Source organism: Lygodium microphyllum, chromosome 12, assembly GCF_053477565.2.
Source record: "Lygodium microphyllum isolate KBCC chromosome 12, Lygodium_microphyllum_v1.1.10, whole genome shotgun sequence".
NCBI classification, from domain to species: domain Eukaryota; kingdom Viridiplantae; phylum Streptophyta; class Polypodiopsida; order Schizaeales; family Lygodiaceae; genus Lygodium; species Lygodium microphyllum.
This window is the reverse complement of record NC_141146.1, coordinates 108,164,008-108,184,408: the sequence shown is the minus strand read 5'-3', so window position 1 is coordinate 108,184,408 and position 20,401 is coordinate 108,164,008. Positions and strand designations below refer to the sequence as shown.

General features: G+C 39.1%; 1 protein-coding gene across 1 annotated transcript; it reads left to right on the top strand.

The window, feature by feature from the left end:
• Nucleotides 1-17,730: 17,730 nt before the first annotated feature.
• Nucleotides 17,731-20,157, top strand: LOC148028145 (pentatricopeptide repeat-containing protein At4g04370-like). The gene has a single exon (XM_087689924.1). The coding sequence runs from the start codon at nt 17,731-17,733 to the stop codon at nt 20,155-20,157; it is 2,427 nt and encodes an 808-aa protein (XP_087546050.1).
• The last annotated feature ends 244 nt before the right edge of the window (nt 20,158-20,401 follow it).

Here is a 20,401-nt window from a genome sequence, read left to right as displayed (position 1 = left end):
GTTTTAATAATGGTGAGTTATAGTATCATCATGGTCATAATCTATACCTTGATCTACTAGCTACATCTCATGATGCCGTGACTAGGCTTTGATCGCTAACTTTTATTTCATCCATCACATGATTAATATCCAAACTAAGAACAAGATGCCAACAACTTTCGTTAATAAATCTCACCATGTTGTCACATTGCCATTACTCTTGTGATACCATGGCCTATCCATTTAAGGATTGACCTGATTTAGATCAATGCTTGAGAATCTCACCATGTTGTCATATTGCCATTACTCTTGTGATACCATGGCCCATCCATTTGTAGGATTGACCTGATTTAGATCAATGCTTGAGAATTTTTGGAGCTTCACCAAGGCCAATGATTTGAGAGAAGGCAGATGATAAGAAGGATTACAATCATAAAGATTATGAGAGGAAGTAGTGTAACTTCTAATCTCACCATTGCCATTACTCTTGTGATACCATGGCCTCTCCATTTGTAGGATTGACCTAATTTAGATCAATGCTTGAGAATCTCACCATGTTGTCACATTGCCATTACTCTTGTGATACCATGGCCTATCCATTTGTAGGATTGACCTGATTTAGATCAATGCTTGAGAATTGTTGGAGCTTCATCAAGGCCAATGAATTGAGAGAAGGCAGATGATAAGAAGGATTACAATCATAAAGATTATGAGAGGAAGTAGTGTAACTTCTAATCCAATTGAGCTTAGGTTGGTTCATGCTTGCCCATTTGCTATGGAGAATCCCTTCCATGTAGCCACTAGCTACTAGTGGGGTGGCCATAGAAGGGGCCCCTACAATCCTAAATAGTTACCACCATGATGTCCTACAATAATTATGATTGCCCATGGTGCCATGATCTACAAAATCATGCAAATTCAAAAATTGCTACTTTGATTATACACCTCAACAAAATGGTGTTGTTGAATGTTGAAGTCGTACCATTGTGGAAATGACAAGGTGCATGCTTAAGGGCAAGGGATTGCCTAACTAGTTTTGGGTAGAAGCTGTTAATATTGCAATCTACATTCTCAATCAAAGTTACAAAAAGGCTCTTAAGGGAAAAACTCCTCATAAGACCTATTCTGGTAAGAAACCAAACATCTCACATTTTAGAACTTTTGGATGTGAATGTTATGCACATGTTCCAAAGGACAAGAGAAACAAGGTAAATCCAAAAAGCACAAAATGTATCTTCTTAGTTCATGGTGATGAGCAAAAGGCTTACAAATTGTATGAACAAGAGGCAAAGAATATCATAGCGAGCCATGATGTGGTGTTTAAGGAGTAGCCACATAAATTGGAGGAGAAGAATATAATTTTTTTCACTTTATCATCTAGAAAAGAAGTAGTCCACTATGGACCTATCCCAAGAGCTCTCCCTACTCACAAGGAGGAGGAAGCATCGTCTTTGGATGATGAAGAAAAAGTTCACCAAATCTGCAATCATGCCATTAGAAAAACCATTTTCACAATGGGTAAAGTAGCTCTATGATTGTAGCAATCCTATGCTTACCACAACTGAGAAAAATGTAGATGGACCAAGGAGGTCGCTGAGAATAGAGGATAGTCAACATGGCCTTGATGGTTGAGATTATGAGAAAAGTAAAGGAGCTAGTAGACTTGGAAGAAGCATTTGTTGATCCAAAATGGAGAGCAGCTATGCAAGTTGAGTATGACAGCATAATGAGGAATGACACTTGGAAGCTAGTGAATCGGCCAAAAAAGATAAAGATTGTTGGCACTAAATGGGTCTAGAAGGTGAAGTACAAGGCTAATAGTATCTTAGAAAAGTACAAAGTCGACTGAAATGCACATGAATTTTCACAAGTTGAAGGATTTGATTTTCAAGAATCATTTGCTCCAACTGCTAGAATGACCGCTATTTGTACAATACTTGTAGTGAACACCATATTGGGAAATATGGGAATTTCCCATAAGTTTGAGACACGTGGTCAAATCTTTGGATTTGTCATAACTTGAACATTATAACTCCAAATCGAGCACTCTATAGCTCAATAGATTCCATTTTTCAAGCGCTTTCCAATGATAGGTCATATCATATGGTTTTGAGAAACTTGTGGTCATGTTATCTGGGTGCCACCTATTTAGTATTCAAAAAATGGGAATTGGGAGATTCCCAAACTCACTAATATTGTATTAGTGGTTGTTGCTAAGAAGAAGTGGCCAATTTACCAAATTGATGTTAAATCAACATTCTTGAATGGTGACCTCAAGGAGGAGGTGTACGTGGAACTTAGGCACCAAGGTTTGGGCCCCCCCATTTTGAGAACAAAGTTTTTGAAGAAGCAATGGTATGGGCTGAAACAAGTCCCTAGAGCATGGTACCAATAGATAGATAAATTCTTTTTAGGCTTGAATTTCAAAAGATGTGTATTAGATACTAACTTATATGTTTTTAGGGATAGTGAAAAGTCTATAGTGATTGTCCTATATGTGGATGACCTTATTAAAGTGACTATAAAGATATGATCCATCATACTCAAAAGGCTTTGAGCTCTGAGTTTGAAAAGATAGACTTGGGCTTGTTGCACTATTGTTTGGGGATTGAAGTATGGCAAATGCCTAGCAAAATCTTTATCTCTCAAAATAAGTATGCATGGGAGATCTTAAAAACATTTGGCATGACCTAGTGTAAAGAGATAGCTACACCTATGGAGATCAATGTGAAGCTATCCATTGAGGATACATCAATACTATAGCAAACATTAGGAGGTATAGGAGGTTGGTTGGTAGCCTCATCTACTTGTGTAATACCATTCCATATATCAATTTTACTATTGGTGTTTTGAGTAGGTTCTCAAACAAACCACGAGAAAGTCATTGGAAAGCTAGGATGCAAGTGCTCAAATACTTGAAGGGAACTCTTGACTATGGTATCACATACAATTCTAGAAGTGCTTTTATGGGGAACTATGAATCAGATTGGACAAGTGATAGTGATTCTAGGAAATCAATTTCTAGATATTTCTCTTTGGGTTCAAGATATTTCTCTTGGATCAATAAGAAGCAACCAAGTATGGAATTGTCTTCTATCGAAGCATAGTACAAAGTAGCTTGCTTTGCTACATGTGAATCAATTTTTGGATATTTCTGTTTAAGTTCAGGAATTTTCTCTTGGATCAATAAGAAGCAACCAACTATGGCATTGTCTTCTACTGAAGAAAAGTGCAAGGCAGCTTGCTTTGCTACATATGAAGTAGTATAGTTAAGGAGGATCCTATGGCATATAGGAGTATAGGATGATGATGATGATCCAACACTACTAAGATGTGATAATCAAAGTTGCATCACCATTGCCGAAATTCCATTTTTTCATGTATGTACCAAACAAAGTGAGTTGTTGAGCAAAAAAAGAGGCATATTGCAAAGGTAACTCATGCATTGATATCATAAAGAAACTTGCATCGTTACTATTGGGTTGAAGTAGTTGCTACTACTATATACATTATGAACATAACACCCACTCTTATTGTATAGGAGGCACTTTTACCATGACACACAAAATGAATGGGATCATTGGATTCAACTTGCAAAGTTTTGTTACAATAATGCATATCACGTGAGTGTAGGCATGTCACCCGTTGAGACATTGTATGGATATAAGGTCCAAGTACATCCAGCCTTGTTTCATGATGAAGTGAAGCATCCTTCTCATGATGAGTTAGAAAAGATGGAAGCCTTAATGAAGTAATGCAAGGAAAATATTCAAAAGGCTCAAGAAACTATGAAGTCTTATGCTAATGATAAAAGAAGGCATGTAGATTTTGAAGGAGAATAGATATTCTTGAAGATACCTGAATCTCGTTATGCATCACTTAAGGGAGGACATAATAAGGTTGCTCATCACTATTATGGTCTATATCAAATCTCAAGGAAAGTTGAGGATCTTGTCTACCAATTTGATTTGCCTTCAACCACATGCATTCATAATGTTTTTTATATCTCTCAACTCAAGAGGTACATTGGCCTCGATATTCAAGTTTTTGAAGAACTACCTCCCCCTTGATGAGGATAGATTGATCATTTATGAACCTAAGAGGATTGTTGGCAAGCAAGAGAAGGTTCTAAGGAACCATATTATCATGGAATATCTTATTAAATGGAAGGGTTTACCTATGCACGAGTCATCTTGGCTATAGGTTTCATACTTGGAATAATTTCCATGGCTTCTTGAAGAAGATCCTTAGCATACCAAGTAGTAGATAACTTGTTGTATTAAATTTCTGTTTTGAAAATAATTGGCCTTCGTCATCAAATTTGGGTTTTGATGATATGGATGGATTCCTTATGAATCACATTTTATTTCTACACCTTATATGTGTTAATCCGAAATTTCTATCCAAAGTTATGGGTCATTCTCTATAGTTGTTCTATTCAGGACAGCATGCCAGTTCTCACTGTTTGAATCTTAATGATACTTCTACAATGCTTCTTTGGCATTGACCTCTCCATATTTTATTTTCCCATCAATTTACCATTTCAATCTTCAAGTTTTGAGGACAAAACTTTTGGGTAGGGATGGATTGTAATAAAATAAAACTCATACCTTTAGTTAGAGAATTAGCTTAGTTAGAGTTGGAGCATAAAATGCAGGAGGGTGCCAATGTAACACATCTTTTTTTGAATTGCTAAATTTCTCCATTTCTTGGAGCTTGAGGGTTTCTACCTTCTCCAACAATATTGAAGGCATATACTCAATGCCCACCATTGCAAGAGGTAGATTTCTTGTAGCAACCTCACCATGATTCTCATTGTATCTTTGACTCATTCTAGTTATGGCTTTGTTGTGCTATAGTTCTAATATAGTTCTAGCCATGGCATGGCTATGGCTAGTTGATTCAATTGTTGTCTATTGAAATTCTTGCCATGTTAATTCAAATTAGGCTAAGTTCATTTCATGTACATTTATGCATTTTTATGTGTGTATATAAGATGTTTGTCTTATGTATGTGTGTGTGAGGTGGTGTGATGTGTGACTATGCATAGTATTGTGTTTGTGTGTGTAAATGTGTTGTGTGTGCTATGCTATGTGTTTAATGTATAGTGCAATGTGTGTGTGTATGTGTTTAGTGTATATGTGGGGGGTGAGCTTAGTGAAAGAGTGTGCATGTAGGTGTGAGTTGTGTGTGTGTAGGTGAGATATGTATATTTATGTGAGAGGGGAGATGTGTGTGTGTGTGTGTGTGTGTGTGTGTGTGTGTGTGTGTGTGTGTGTGTGTGTGTGTGTGTGTGTGTGGATTGCTACGAGTAGTGGTTTGTGAGGGTGCTAGTAGCAGATATGGACATTGTAGTTGATCCTCCTAGTAGAGAGGAGACAGAGCTAACCGAGGCGGCTATGATGGAGGAGGAGGAGGTAAGGATGGAGGTGGTAGAGGACTAAAGAAGCAGTAGCTAGGGGAAAGCTGGACTCAAGGAGAGAAGTTGGAGAGGTGGAGTAGTGGAGAAGGTGGGGTGCAGGGGGAAGTAGGGGAATGAAGGTGGGGGAGATGGAGGACTTATAGCCAAGGGGGGGGGCAGTTTGTAGGTGGCCGTAGGGGAAAGTTACAAGGGCAACGGGTGGGGAGCGCAAAGGTCAAGGGAGGAGACAAGGGTGAGGAAGGCACGAATCATGGAGGTAAAGAGCGTAGGTAGAGGAGAGGAGGGCAGCCCTAGCAGTGGCGGTGCTGTGAAGTCCTATGGCAAACTTGGCTAAAGGGGGAAAAAAGAGATGGAGGTGGATAGAGGGAGGTTGAGGTTGGAGAGAGAGAGAGAGAGAGAGAGAGAGAGAGAGAGAGAGAGAGAGAGAGAGAGAGAGAGAGAGCCCTCCCCCTTGTTGCAATTGCCTCCTTCCCCTCCTCCTCCTCCTCCTTCTTCCTACCTAACCCTACCTCCCCTTTTTTTCCCTTTTTCTCTTCTCCTTCTTCTTCTTTTTTCTTTTCTCCTTTTCTTCTATTCTTCTCTGTCCTCCTTCTTTCCTTCCTTTTCTCCTCTTTTTCTTTTTCTTTTTTTTTTTCATTCTCTTCTTTTGCTCCTTCTTCTCTCTTCTAATCTTCTCCTTTCTTTTCTTCTTTTTCTTTTTCTTCTTCTCTTCTCCTTTTTTTCAAATTTTCTTTTTTCTTATTACTTCTTCAATCCTCAAATTCATTGTTCATCAAGACCATAAAAATAGAACCATATATTGAAGCAAGTCCATCCTTCCCTAATCACAAAACAACCACAACATTTTAAAAAATATATATTAAATAGAATCAAGTGGAAAAAAAACTAACAAAAATGTGTTATGAATCAAATAAAGAGAAAAATGTGCTACTACTCCTTATATAACATAGTTGCAAACCTTTTGGGTAATATTGCATCTTGGGAGAAACATTTGGAATCTTTTTAAAGAATCTTCTTAAAAATGACCAAATCAATGCTATTTATAAAAAGTACATGTTTTTGAGTCATAGTTTTTTCAAAATGGCCCAAAATACCTTGATTTTAAAAACTTTGAACCTCGCATAGTATTAAAATGGCCCAAAATACCTTGATTTTAAAAACTTTCAACCTCTCATAGTTATATAAATGGAGCTAGTTTTAAGCTACTCTTATGTTTCTTACTTTATAACTTCATGTTTTATAACTATGGTCCTTATCTTAGGGTTTCCCTTCTTGAATATTGAGCCTACTCCATTTTAGGTAATTTAGAGTACATATACAAGCTCAATGGTTAAGCTACTCTTCTTAAATATTTTATGTAATTGTTCTTATCCATCTACAAATTCTAATTCATGTGACAAAGTGAAGTATTTATCACAAACACTAAATCACCTTCTCTTGGATAATTGATGCTAAGATACATGTATAACCATGCATCCATGTGCACAAATACACATGCACACATGTGTGCATGTGCACACCACATGCACACACATTCTCTCTCTCTCTCTCATGTGTTATGTGGTGTGCCATCTCTCTCTCTCATGTTTTATGTGGTGTGCCATCTCTCTCTCTCATGTGTTATGTGGTGTGCACATTCACGCATGTGTGCATGTGCACACCACATGCACACACATATACTCTCTCTCGCTCTCATGTTTATGTGGTGTGCACATTCACAGGTGTGCATAGACATTTGTGTGCATGTATACATGCATATGTGTCTATGTGGTGTGCACACCAAATACATACATGCACACACACTCTCTCTACCTCTCTCTAGACACATCAATACCTTTGCTTGCATATGCATATGTGTATATATTTAGCATTCATTTCTCAGAATATGAAAGAGTTATAGTTCCTCAAACAAGTAAAGGAGATTTTGTTTCTCAAGAAAGTAAAAGAGATTTTGTTTATCAACCAAAGTTGGAATGTATATATACCTTCATCTTATAAACCATTAGATATTGGCTCTTCAAATTTATGCTTAATCTCTTTGCTCATGCAAAAGTCTTCAAACTTGTTTTATTCTCAACCACCACCATTTGTTTTATTCTCAACAAGTTTTAGGCATTCTTTAAACTTATCAAAAGCTTGAGCCTTATTATGAAGGAAGTACACCCACATCTTCCTACTATAGTCGTCAATGATCAACATAAAATAAGAAGATTCTCCCAAGGCTTTTGTAGGTATTTTACCACACAAGTTAGCATGCACTAACTCTAGAGGAGTCTTCACTCTATTCTTGGTTTCTTTTGGAAATGCCTTTCTCTATTGCTTGCCCATTATATAAGCTTCACATGGTTCCTTCATTTCAATTACTGTAGGTAGAGGAGCAACCGTACCTTGCTTATGCATCTCCTTTAATATTGCAAAACCAATGTGACCAAATCTTTCATGCTAAAGTTTCATACTTATACATCTTTAATATTGCAAAACCAATGTGACCAAATATTTCATGCTAAAGTTTACTTATGCCCACACTAGCAGTGGTTGTAAGAGCACTTAGCTCATACAAGTTGTTTCTCCACTTTTCCAACACAGTTGATAATTTCTACACTTGTCTTAGTGAACCTCACCTCATGGCCAAGATCAGCTATATAAAAGAAACTGATAGTAGATTTCTCTTAATATCTAGAACATACAATACATTTAAAACATTCTTGAGTTTACCATTTGTAGTAACAAATGAAATAGTACTTATGCCCTCAACATGGCATTTTGCATCATTCCCAATCATCACAGTGATGGATTGTTACAAAGGCTTCATAGGACTATATAGATCTTTTTTATTAGTCATGTGTGATGGGAGTTACCATTATCCAATACCCATAAGTTAGCGTTAGATATTTCTTGTGTCGAGGAACACATTTCCTCAATGGTCACCATGAATAACTCCAACTTTGCTTCAACCTTATTGGCTATCTCCTTCCCTTTAATATTTATGGTGCCATTCTTTTCATCTACATTCTTAACACGACAATCTACAATTTCATGTTCTTTCTTTTTGCAGTAGAAACACTCTCCTTAAAACTTTTTCTTACCACCCTTTTTCTTTTTGTCATTGTTGGTAGAGGAACCACCTTTGCCCTTTACATTGGTGGATAATGCAGCATCTCCATATGTTGCTACCTTCTCGGGCTTTAAGCCTCATCTCCTCCATTAGTAGTGTACAAAATTCCTCAAACATCAAAGCTTGGGGTCTCACCTGAGTGTTTAGGACAGTTACCAATCCATCAAACTTTTGTGAACAAATCTAAAGACACCTTCAAGCTAGCTCCTCTAGTGTCTTTTGTATCCAAGTGCCAGCTATTTGGTCATGTAGATCCTTGATCTGAGTGATGAATTCTTCAGATGTCTCTCCTTCAATAAAATTCTTTAATGCTAGTTGATTCCCCAAGCTTTGAATCCTTGATTGATTTCATGTTTCGTACTGACTCCTTAGTACATTTCAAGCCTCTGATGCCTTAGTTGTATGCTAAATCAAGGTCAAAACACTATTAGAATAGCTTGTAACTAAGGCACACAATGCATCTATGTTCCTTCATTTCTAAGCTCATAGAAGATCTATATTTGGAGGAATCATAACATTCAAATTTAATGGGTCAGGAATGGGTTGTGGTTCCGAGGCAGTCCCCAGCACTGTCTCCAAAAGCTCATAAGAATCAATGATAGTTGTGATTTTAAACTTCCACAAGGTATAATTTGTACAATCTAACTTGCCTTTGTTGCTGAAGGTTTGTGCACAAATCTTGGGTGTTTGAATTTCTGGTATATAGCACCACCATCTGATGCACTAACACCTCTACTTGATGCATCAAATGATATTTCTCCTCTTCACTATTGAAGCCCTTGCCTCTTGTACTCTTCACTCCTCAAAGTCCCATGGGCTTTGATACCATGTAGAAATTACATAGCACAGTAGACATAATATAAGCAAGGAGTAGAGAACACATAGCAAATATGAGAGAAAAATAGAGATGCTTTAATTTCAAATAAACTAATACAAAGATGGCTCTGTCCACATGTGCACTTCCACTCTGTGAAGCTTAAATAGCGATCTAGATATATGATAGGTGAAGAGCTTAAGGATAGCTAAAAAAACTTTGATTAGGTGAAAGATAAATTGATGATAGCTTTAGAGGGGTCATGCTTTTATAGCTTGGGAAGGTAGTTTGATTGGCATGTCTAACCATATTATGAACCTTTCCTATCTAGCCATGAAATATTCCCTTTACTATCAGATTGGGGGCACTACTCCCCTTAGACTTTTATTAGGGGAGCCACTAGCCACCCTAAGGCCCCCCAACCACCACGGCCACTTTCACGACCTCTGAACCCCAAAATAGGGGCCTCTAATAACTTCCACACCCTGCAACTTGATGCATTGTGTCTTGAGTTGTTACTAGTATAGCTACTCTATCTAACCTAAATGCTAGATTCACAAAGGTCACCTTTTTGTCATTCGGTCACATAGATCTCATTTGACATACTAGTCAGGGTCCATCCAATGTCCCTATCACACATGGCTTCTCCTCATAATGGGAGCCTTACAACTTAGAGCACCATGGATCATTGGTGGCACCTTATGAGGCTGGGGCATTGAGCATATTTAACAAAAATACCTTTGCTCTTCAAGAAATTTTTCATCATGGAATTCTATGTTGGATAATTGTTCTTATCAAGTTTCTTACTAGCAACCTAGTTGAAGTTGCCAAACATTTTGATAAAGCCAAACAGCTTGCAAATTTTTTTTAATTTGCAAGCAAGTTGATACTAGGTGTACCACAACTAAAAATGTGACCTTTTTCACTGGTTGCATAATAATAATTGCAATCTACAATTGGATATGCAAATTCCTTATGTGTCTACAACCCAACAAACACTTGAAACCTTAGAAATTTGAAATCTATAAACCTATGCATCTATAAACGACCGATACAACCAAAATTGCAGTATACCCAAAAATGATTGTTGAGACCACTTGCAAGTCTAGAGCAGAAGTCAAAATAACCTTAGACGCTAAGAATCATAGCATGTAGGTCCTAAAGGACTTATCTATAGTATATACACAATCCTTTCTACTCACCAAGGTTCACAGCGGTCAGAGACTATAACCCTACCACTCTTAAGAGCCTCTTGTAGCTATAACTTAAGGCAAATCAAGCAATGTGGAAGAGCTTCTTATCCATTGCTTGCTTGCTTTCTTTCATGCTCCAATGCCTTCACCTTAGCCTTCAATTGATCTTCCTCGGTCGTGGGATGGCTCTAAAACCATGAAAATAAACAAGAGGAGAGAAAGGTGAAAAACCCAAAAACATACACACAAAAGCAATGGAGACTTGAGAACACAGAGAGATAGGGCTGAAAAATCTGATTCTTCTTCTTTCACACAAAGAACTAAGTCTACAACATGATAAGAGACTAATATAAAAATACTACAACATATGTACACATGGTCACTAAGTGTGAATTTGCTAAGGAAAGAAGAGATGGCACAATGAATGTGCCATAACCAAGGATGGACTACATGGGTGTAGTCTAGCTATAAAATCATTAGTGTATCCTCATGTTGTTCACATAATATGGCAATAAATAATATCCTACCACATCACCAAGGCAAGTAAGCATGCTAGCTAATATAGATCTTAACACAATGTAAATTAAAAAATGCTAAAGTTAGCATGATCATTGAGAGAGGATAAAATGAAAAAGAAAATGAGGATGATGTATTTCAAACAGTAGTGTTACATACTTATGAAGAACCACAAGAAAAAGATGATGTTGCTAATGAGGAGTTTTGTGATCAAATAGATGACTTGACCCAGGTGGTTCTTCGATATTGTGTATTATTTATCATGATGCATGGATTGAATGTAGAGATAAAAATACTCTTTGACTCAAGGGGGTTGTAAATGATAAAGTTGCATGTATTCTTGTGGATAGGGACAACACATAGTTTTATTAATACAAAATAGTTGGATGGGCTAAAGCTATTACCTATGGATATGGATATGTCATTGAGAGTACAAGTTGCCAATTGGGACTTTGAAGCTAGCCATGAAGTGTACCCATGGACTCCTATCGAGTTGTCACTATCATACACTATCCAAGTCGAACTTGTAGCCTTGGCAATGGGATCAATTGACATAATTGTTGATTGCGATTAGTTAAGATAATTGAAAAGTTTACCATAGACTTAAACTTAATAAAAATGAAATTTTCTTGGGGTGGATAGCAAGTAATATTACATGTTGTGGATCAAAAGCGAATGGAATAAATCTCTATGAAAAAGTTAAAGAGAGATATTAATGCTAAATCTTGTGTATTTTCTCTTTTTCTTTTCAAAGAGCATGAAGACCAACCCACACCTACTTCAAAGAAGAAGAATTCAACAATGTGCAAATATATTGAATGAATATATAGACATAATTCAGCCACCATCTTCTTTGCCATCCAAGAGAGATGTAGATTATCCTATTGACTTGGTGCTAAATACCAAACCCATCAACAAGCCACCCCATCAATTATCCAAGTATGAGCATGAGGAGGTGGAGTGGCAAGTCAAAGACTTATTGCAAATAGGGTTGATTCAACTAAGCCAATCACCTTTTGTCTCACCAATAATACTTATTAAGAAGAAAGATGGAACATTTTGCATGTGCATTGATTATAAGGAATTAAACTCCACCATCAAGAATAAGTATCCCATTCCCCGTATCAATGACATTTTGGATGAATTTGAGGATGCAAGAGTTTTTCCCGAGATAGATCTTTGATTAGGATTTTATTAAATTTGAATGAAATAGGGTGATAAGCACAAGACAATCTTTAGGATTGAAAGAGGACTATATCATTTCTTGGTGATGTCATTTGGCCTTTCAAATGCACTCGTTACTTTTCAAGCACTTATGAAAAAGATTTGTATTTTCTTATTTAAAATATTTTTTATTTTCTTTAACAACATTCTCATATATAGCAAGTTCAAAGAGGAGTATTTAAGACATGTCTAGGAGGTATTTGACACATTGAGAAGACATAAGTTGTTTGCAAAGGAGTCAAACTATTTTTTTATGAAAGATAAAGTGGAATACTTGGGCCACATAGTTGATCAAAATGATATTAAAGTGGACCCAAAGAGAGTGCAATGTGTCAAAGACTGGCCTACCCCTACTAATTCTATATCTTTGAGATGATTCCTTGGATTATCATCTTTCTACTAGAGATTTATTAAAAATTATGCATATGTTGTAGCTCCATTAACCAACCTATTGAAAAAGGAAGCTTTCTCTTGGGACTCTATAGCAAACAAAAGCTTCAATGAGCTAAAGCCACTCTTAATTCCAACACCTATTTTGGTATATTCAAATTTCTCTAAGGAATTCACTATATGTGAATGCAAGTGGAAGATACATAGGAGCTATTTTATATCAAGGTCATGGAGTCATTGATAAAGTTGAAAATTTGATGACAAGGAGCACAAACTTCCTGTATATGAGTAAGAGATGCTCGCAATTCTTCATGCTATCAAAAAGTGACATCATTACATATATGAGTACAAACTTGATGACAAGGAGCACAAACTTCCTGTATATGAGTAAGAGATGCTCGTAATTCTTCATGCTATCAAAAAGTGACATCATTACATATATGGTGGTCATTTTGAGATTAAAAGTAAGGATTCTTTTGCAACCCAATTTATCCCCAAAGCAAAGATAGTGGTTATTAACACTTCAAGGCTATGATTTTGAAATTTCATATATGGCAAGAAAAGACAACATTGTATTGGATGATTTGTTGAGAATATGGGAATGTTCACAACTACAATCTCCACTCTATATAAAAATTGGATTCATGACATACACTATGAGTATTTGCTTGATGAGAAAGCGCCTACTATGATGAAATAATTTCAATAAGGAAGAGAGAAGACTATCCCAAAATTAAATGGCATAAGGGACTCCTATGGTACATGATAGGTTTATTTGATACCCCAAATGTCATTCAAGCATTGTATTTTGCAAGAAATGCACTCTCCATTGTTGGTGGGACATCATGGGCTATTCAAGACATTTGGCAATATCCATAAGATGTTTTATTGGAAGGGTATTTGATAAAATGTCAAAGATTACATCATGTAATGCTTAACATATCAATAAAATAAATATTTCATTCTTCTACCTAGTGGTTTACTTCAGCCATTACCCATCCGTCAAGGAAAGTGGATTGACAAAAGTATGTATTTTATCATAGGATTTCTAACAACTATGAAGCATGAGTGGAATAGCACTTATGTGGCTGTGGATTGGTTAACTAAATCCGCCCATTTTATCTTAACGAAGGCCTTTCCACAAAACAAGTTGCTTAACAAATTATGAAGGGTTTTTTCAAGCTTTATAGAATACTATTAAAGATAATTTCCGATCATGATACCAAGTTCATGGGAACTTTTGGTGGAGCTCATTCACCTCTATGGGGACATACTTGACACCTAGTATGGACTATCACCCCAAATGGATGGGAAAACAAAGCATGTCAATAAGTGGTTGAAAGTCTGTCTTTGATACTTTTGTCATGATACTTAAGCCTCTTAGGACCAATGGCTAGATTTAGTCAAATTTTCTCATTGTTAAGGCCACTCAGAGTGGATGAAACCAAATCATTATCATCCAGCATTGCATCAATCGCTGTTAAAGCATCTACAATGCTCCTCACCTTCAACACATACTCATTGACATACATTTTTCCTTTCTTCAAGGCATTCAACTCTTGCTTAAGTTGAATCTTTTGTGCCTTTGTATTTACTGAAAATATGCTCTCAAAATTTATCCAAGCTGCATGTGAAGTTTCTGCATTCCTCATATGTCCTAGCATAGTGTTATCAATGACTGCAGATAGCTAGTACATCACCTTTTGTCTTTCGCATTCCACTCTTTCCATGTTTTTAACTCATCTGCAGTGGGAGGGATACCCAGCTCTGGCTCTTTTTCTTCACCTTAAACAAACTCATAAAGACCCTTTCCAATGAGGAAGTTCGTCACACAAAACTTCCATGAAGGGTAGTTGTTCTTGTCAAGCTTCTCAATAATGGGATTTCTACTATTCTCTGCCATTATTACAAACAAGGATACAACATAGCAAGCTATTCTTCTACAATCTTTCACAAAATGTGCACAACAATACACTTTACTCGACCCTGCTTCCGGTGCCTCCACTGGCATTATCCAAGAGAGAGAGTGGGAGAATGGGAGAGCTTCTTACCCGTTGCTTGCTTGCTCAAACCTTGCTTCTTCTCCTTCACTTCAGCCTTTGAAATCAGCCTCTCTTAGTGGCTTGGCTCTGGATACCATGTCAAGAATTGCATGGTGGGGGGACTTGCTTGAGCTATTGTGCCAAACACACACTATATACACAAGAGAAAGCTCACTCAAGAACACAAGAAGAGAGATGGAGGCCAAAACATTTTCTTGCTGGTTTTTTCTTCTTCTTCCACACACTATACAATATACACAAAGTATAGATAAGATACAACATAAAGGAAAGTGGCCTTCTAAGTCAAACAGTGCATAACTTACTACACTAATCGACTGGCGATATATCTTTGCCAGCCGTAGGTAGGTGTAACAAACTAAATATAATAAGTGATAAGTCAGTGGCCATGCGAGTATCATAATGACCACCAACGTGCTAAGTGTAGACGTGCGGACTCATCTAGCCGGGCGGTCCATCATCAATGTCTGCAGGTGTTGAGCTTGCTATCTCAACAGTAACCACTGTAGACCACAACTTTGAGTGCATCATATGGGCTAGCGGGATCAAATACATAATGGTGGAGATCCCAAGGCTCAACCACAAAGGATTAGATGTTTCAAGTATGGGGGACCCCACTATCAAAATCGATGCCCCATGGACAACACAACCTCATCAAGCGGGTCTAGAGTGGTAGCCACTAGTGCATATGGAGGAGAGGAGTCACAATCCCCACACATCCAAACATGTGCTAAAATTGTTTGAGGTCCTAGAACGATCAACAATAACTTTTACACAAGTAGAAGCCAAGGAGGTGAAACACGTCTTTGCAGTGTAAGTAGAAGCAGGGAAATGGAAAGCCAAACTCAACTTTGTAGTCATTCCCATGGACGATTTTGAAGTCATATTAGGCCTGGAATTCTATGACAAGTATGTCATCGCAATGTTTGGGAAATGATTAATGAGATGATGTTGGATATGCAAGGAGAAGGCGTTAGAGTGCCCTGTGAAAGAATGTAGTTGCCAGGTACATCAATCAAAGTGCAAATGAAGGAGAACAAGCATGGAGTCTCATACCAAACGGCAAAACCAAGTACAAGCCAACCAAGAGTGGTGGACTATTTCTCAAGTCAGGATCCACCAACAAGATAGCAGATGCATCATTTTTGTAGTGGTGGACTATTTCTCAAAGTAAGCTCACTTCATATCTGCCAAGCCACCATTGAATGCCAAGGAGGTAGCTTGCCTCTTCTTCATGTATGTTTTCAAGCTACATGGTTTATCCTTAGCCATAGTGTTAGATAGAGATGGAAGATTCATGAGTGACATGTGGAAGGAACTCTTTAAGACCCTGGAAACATAGTTGAGATTCTCATCATCCTTCCATCCCGAGAAAGATGAGCAAACAGAGTGAGTCAACCAAGGCATTGAAGACTATCTCAAGAGCTACGCTCGGGTGCACCAAAAGGATTGGGCCTTGTACCTCAATGTGTTGGAGTTTCACTACAACACCTCAATCCACTCTGCTATAGGCTACATATCCTTTAAGTTAGCCACATGAAATGAAGTCATCACACCCCTTGCCTTAGCCTCAAGAGCGGCCAAAGCTCAAGATCAGGATGCAAAGAATTCTTGAAGAAATGGAGAGACCGCAATGTCGCAACTAAGCAAAGCCTAAAATAGAGCAAAATCACCATGACAGAACAAGCCAACAAGAAGGGAAAGGAGTACTCTTTACCAAGGGAGACATGGTCCTAGTCAAATCCAAGCATATGTCACTCCCAAAGAATATAAGCCCCGAATTCAATCACCGCTACTATGGATCTTACCCGCATCACTCAAGTGCTGAATGAAGTCACTACAAACTTGACTTGCCATAAAGTATTTGTGTTCATAATGCATTTCATGCTTGGCTTCTGTGCATGTTCTATCTTGACAACCAATGGGGGCGGCATGTACCACAGCTTCATTCCAGTGGCCCCTTTGAAGTAGAAACATTCCTTCAGCGCCAGCAACACAAAGGATATCCTAAGTACCTCACCAAGTGGAAAGGATGCCCTTTGAAGGAAGCCACTCGGATTTCGAAAGTGGAGGCATACAAACATGGCAAAAATGCCTTCGCCATCTGGCTCAAGGAGAATCCCACCAATTCTTCCAATGTTCCTTGAGTCATCCAAACATAACTTGTCATAGGCCCAGTAATGCCTCCACTCCTCATATGTAATTGAGTCAAGGGTGGACTTGATAGTAGCCAAAATAAACCAACGACCCCAAATATTCTAGATGGATAGACACTAACTAGCTTGATAGAAAAATCTATATTAAGATGCCCAAGTCCTAGTGCGGCAAACACTGAATAGTCTGATAGTAAAGGTTGCATTAAGACCTCGCTCATGTCTCAAGTCCAAGACTAGCAGCAGACATTAGCCAACTTGTTAACAAAAGTTGTGTTAAAACCCTGGATGAGTCAAATAACCTCTACCCTTAGATTGCTGAGGACAACACTCTAGTAAGTGGGGGTGAGTGTAAGGGCTTTGTAGCTATACCATAGCATTGTTACTGGAAACACTTATATAGGGAGTAGTAGTGCCTTTGAGCCCTGCTTGGTTTCCCCTCTACATGTGATTCCCTATATCCAATGGTGAATCCTCTTACGTGCGGTGTCATGAGGTGTAGTCCTCAAGTGTGCCTATGTTGTATCGTTTCTTTGATTAAATAATACAAAAATATACCTTGCTCTAACATATCGTGTTACCTTTATGTGCCGTGTTCAGTGAGTGAGTGAACGAGTGCTCCAGATCCCCCCCCTCTCATTCTTAAAATTTGCCATTTATCTTACGCCAAACCTCAAAGTTTCTTCAAGTCTCAAAGGGCGATGGCAATGCTGATGGTAGAAGAGGTGGACAGTGACGGCGCCCTGGATCAGAAATATGCAGCCATTTCTGATTGAATGAGCCATGGCGAGTGGCTGGCCGTGTCTGTCTAATAGCTGCCTTGCCTTCTCTCGACACAGCCATGCGTGACGCGATGCGAGCAATATGAGCGCGCTCCAGCCCATCGATGATGCCCCACTTTCGCTTCCTTTGCTGCCAGGAAGCACACAGCATCATCCGCACACAAGCAAGGGCCTGGATTGCCACGACAATAATGGATGGTCTCTGCATCTTCACAGGGAACTCCATCAGGTGCAGGCCTTGCCATTGCAGGCAGCTTCCCAAGGCTCTCCTCGCTTTGAGGAGATCCAAATCCTGTGCCAGATTGGACACCTGGACACAGCACTTCATGCCCTGTACTGCTCCCGCACTCCCCCGGAGCAAAACCTTTACCTGTGCCTGCTCAAGGCCTGTCGCAAAAGAAAGGCCATCTCTGGTGTCGAATTAGTCCGCCAGCATCTGTTGCAGCACCACGTTGAGCTCACTGGCTTGCTTGGAGACTACCTTGTCATCGCTTTGGCACAATGCGGTGACCTTGAGAATGCACAGCAGGTGTTTGATGCATTAATTCATCACACTGTCTACTCTTGGACGGCCCTGATCTCTGCATACACCGACTCTGGACACAGCAATATAGCACTCGAACTGTATCTACGCATGCGGGAGGAAGGCATGGAGCCAAACCACTACACTTTTGTTAGCCTTTTCAAGGCCTGTGGGAGCATAGGTAACTTGAAAGAGGGCCGCAAGCTACATGGTGAGGCTAGGAGAAGGGGTTTTACCACAGATGTGTTTGTGAGTAACACCCTCGTGAGTATGTATGGCAAATTGGGAAAGATTTTTGAAGCAGAAGATGTGTTCATGAGATTGACAAAGCGTGATCTTGTATCATGGAATGCAATGCTTTCAGCATACATTGACCAGGGCCTGGAAATCAGGGCCTTTCAGTGTTACAGACAGATGCAAGATGAAGGTTTGTGTCCAGACCAGGTAACGATAATGATGATTCTACAAGCATGTGGTATCCTGGCAGAGAAGGAAGAAGCCATCTATCTGGAAGGTGAAGCTATTAAACCAGTAAGTCTAGAAATTGGCCAAGGGGCACATGCCGATGCCAAGAAGAAAGGACTCACTGCTTTTGTATTTATTGCCAACACTCTCATTAGTGTGTATGGCAAGTGCTGGGCCATATGTCATGCAGAGGGTGTGTTTGTGACATCCTGCGACAATGTTGTGGCATGGAATGCAATGATGTTTGCATATGCTGAGAAAGGCTTGGAAGAGAAGGCCTTACAGCTCTACAGGCAAATGCTGAAGGAGGGGCTGAGCCCTGACCAGCAGACATATACTGTTATGCTTAGTGCATGTGCAACACTTGCACAGAAGGTAGAAACGATTGCTGTAAATGGCATCTCAAACAGCCTAATGTCCCTTGAAATTGGGCAAGCCTTACACCATGATGGGTGGAGAGATGGTTTTATAATAGATACTTTTCTTGCTAGCAGCCTTGTGAGCATGTATGGTAATTGTGGAAACATTGTGGCAGCAGAAAATGTGTTCAATGGAATGCATGAGCAGGATGTTGTACTATGGAGTGCAATGCTATCGGCATATGCTGAGCAAGGGCAAGGAGAGAAGGCTTTACAGTTTTTTAAACAAATGCAAGAGGAAGGATGGACTCCAAACAAACAAACGCTAGTTGTTGCCCTTCAAGCATGTTGTACTCTTGCAGACAAAGATGTCATCCCTGCGGGTAGACACGTTTTTCAACTGTTGGCTTGGGATATTGGTCAAGCATTGCATGTTGATGCTGAGATGAAGGGATTCGCTCTGGATGTATTTGTTTGTAACACTTTGGTGACTCTGTACGGAAAATGTGGACACATCTTTGAAGCACAGATTGTGTTTGAGGGCATCTCCCATCGTGATCTAGTGTCATGGAATGCAATGCTTTCAGTGTATGTCGAGCATGGTCACTGGAGCAAGATTATGCAGCTATATGGCGAGATGCAAAAAGTGTGCAGTAGTTTGGATGATGTAACTCTTACATGTGTCTTGCAAGCCTGCAGCAAAACAGGTAGTATGGAGATTTGTAGACAGGTACATTTTGTTGCCGCTTCTGCCGCAGATGGCCTTGGTATGTTTTTGGCAAATACTCTTATTCGTGCATATGGGAGTTGTGCAAGCATGAGAGATGCTCAGGCAGTTTTTGATGGCCTGCCCAAGCCTGATTTGGTATCATGGAATGCATGCATTGCTGGCTATCTGCAAGAAGGAAACCACACAGCAAGTTTTCATATGTTTGAAAAAATGAGAGCTGCAGGTATGCAGCCAGATGGAAGCACCTTTCTTCTGCTCCTCTCTGCTTGCAACCATGTTGGACTTGTTGATGACGCATTCGACTTTTTTGAATACTCGATCAGATATTCTGGCTTGACTCCAGAATCCAAACACTATTCTGTCTTGATGAATCTTCTTGGACGAGCAGCAGATGGGAGAACACAACTTGTACAGATTGACAATGGTAGATGATTTGTCCAGTCTATTGTGCTTGCTGGGGGCATGCCTTAACAGATGACAAAGTGGAGTTGGAAAAGGAAATATTTTTTGAACATATGTTACAGCCCAAGAAAGCTGCGAGTTTCAAATCAGATGTACATGCAGGAACATGCATATGACAAATCAGAGAATAGATGCCTGCTCAGGCAAGCTTGTACTTTGTGAGGTTTGTACTTTACTGTTGTAGGAGTAGAAGCGGAAAAGCTGCAGCACCCCA